The sequence below is a fragment of the Lucilia cuprina genome, chromosome 6 (assembly GCF_022045245.1).
Source record: "Lucilia cuprina isolate Lc7/37 chromosome 6, ASM2204524v1, whole genome shotgun sequence".
NCBI classification, from domain to species: domain Eukaryota; kingdom Metazoa; phylum Arthropoda; class Insecta; order Diptera; family Calliphoridae; genus Lucilia; species Lucilia cuprina.
Genome location: NC_060954.1, coordinates 35,661,670 through 35,663,788, shown reverse-complemented (window position 1 = coordinate 35,663,788; position 2,119 = coordinate 35,661,670). Strand labels below are relative to the sequence as shown.

The window sequence follows — 2,119 nt, the reverse complement described above, 5'->3', positions numbered from 1 at the left end:
TAAAAATTATTCTGTTCGAAAAAAATAAAACAATAAATCTACAAATTTTGTTAACATCTTTTTTGGCCGACGTTTTAAATAATTTGTAAATGAGTTTTACAATATTTGTATACTAAACATGCGCCTAACTTCTAGATCTAGCTACAAATGGAATACGATATACATAAGTATATAAAATTTAAGAAGACCAATTTCAACATTTTAATCTATTACAAAAGAATTGTATGAATATTATGATGTTAATGTATATATCTAAATATAACAAAATTCATTAACCAATATTCTGACTGATCTATTTTAAAATCAAATAAACAGTTCATAGACCTTTAAACTATTGTTAAAACAGCAAACATAAGCTGATTACAAAATTTATTAAAAGAAACCTTTCAACACAAATTTCTATGACCCAAATTTAAACATTAACATTAATGGTCCAAACAAAATTATATAATAAATTAAAAACAAATATATATTTAAATATTTTACTAATGAAAACTGGTCCAGTATAAAAGAACAACTTTCTCAGAACAAGAAACTAGTAAGATTTAAATCATTCAAACATTAATTCTAATTTAATATTCTAAAATGTTTAGAACTGTAAATTTAACTGTTTAATAACTATATTAATAATTTATGAATTGAATTAATTTTTTTTTTTCAACAGATTATATTTATTGCATTCTTTAGTCTAACATTGGCCGCCAGTATAACCAACGACAAAGCTGACAAGTTTGTGCACATCTTAAGGCAGGGTGAGGAAAAGACAGAAGATGGTTCATTTACATACTACTACGAAGGGGCTGATGGAGCAAAACGTCAAGAGGTGGGAATTGTTAAAAATGCTGGCACTGAAGAAGAAACCTTGGTAATTAAGGGTTCATATAGTTATTTTGATGAAAATGCTAATGAGGTAATTGTAGAATATATTGCCGATGAAAATGGTTTCCAACCGCAAGGCACACATATACCACAAGTTATATCCCAGGCCGCTCATGATGCTGCTGAACGTTCTGCTCGTTTACAAAATACAACAAGTAGCCGTATGTAAAAATTAATTAAAATTTCTGATAGGTGTATAAATTTAAGTACTTATTTAAAAATAAAAGCTCATGTGTAATTTATAGATCAATTTGTTTCTGTTTTTTTTTTTGAAATGAATTGAAAAATATGAACATCTTAAGTACCCAACTTAGTGGCCAAATGTCAAAATCATTAAAACAACACCAAACTAATTGTAAATTTGTAACCTTTTTCTACCGAAACAAAAATAAAACCAAAACCTTATATATAAGACAATCATAAATGTTTGCATTTGACTATGACGAAGAAGCAAAGAGTATGACTACAGATAGTCGTTCGTTTTCAAAATGCTCTATGCATCCACTATGTACAACAATAACAAGTGTAATAAAATATTTATGTATAACACCTCAAGCCTTAGTGGTGCCTCTTTCTTCAGTGACTTTAGTCAACGAAAAACACCTTTAAATTCCAAACAAATTAAATTCACGAAGGCGAATTAGTTTTTTTACACAAAATAATAGTGTTCAAATCATCTCCACTGAAAAAACAATCTATATAACGTTTAACGGTTTATTGTACATTTAACCCTAGTACATCGGTTGAATAATGTAAAAAAGGTTTAATTTGATTCCAGCTTTTTCCCAAATTTAGCAGGAGTTGCATGCCGCAAAGTCATAAAATAGGTAAAATACTATCTGAGCTCCAACCTGAAAAAATACATCTAAAATTTAAAATATTTACGTTTGAAGAATTATATTATAATTTTGAAAGCTTAATACCATAGTCATCGATTTTAACAAAATAGGGTGAGCACGTGAGGAGCGGTCGACAGTTTTGAGAAAGATGTGATGGACTCTGTTGAGTTTGCAACAGACCTACAGACGTAAGAAAACAGAAGTACGAATACATCAAATAACCCAAAGACATTAGCAACTCTGGTAAGAACAGAGTTTTTGTTGAACATACCTGGACAAAGAAGGAAAATTCAATGGTATAACATGTTTTTTACCCATCACCCTTCAACCCTGCACACTTCGAATTCATCAGATACAATTGTAAGATAATGACATACGACAGACTCACCGTAGGTATACAA

At 29.3% G+C, this 2,119-nt stretch overlaps 1 protein-coding gene across 1 annotated transcript; it reads left to right on the top strand.

Annotated features, from left to right (window-relative positions):
• The first annotated feature begins 585 nt into the window (after positions 1 to 585).
• LOC111688699 (endocuticle structural protein SgAbd-6-like) lies at positions 586 to 1,104 on the top strand. The gene is made up of 2 exons (XM_023451202.2): positions 586 to 597; positions 665 to 1,104. The coding sequence occupies exons 1-2, from the start codon at positions 586 to 588 to the stop codon at positions 1,046 to 1,048; spliced, it is 396 nt and encodes a 131-aa protein (XP_023306970.2). The 3' UTR covers positions 1,049 to 1,104.
• Positions 1,105 to 2,119: the final 1,015 nt, after the last annotated feature.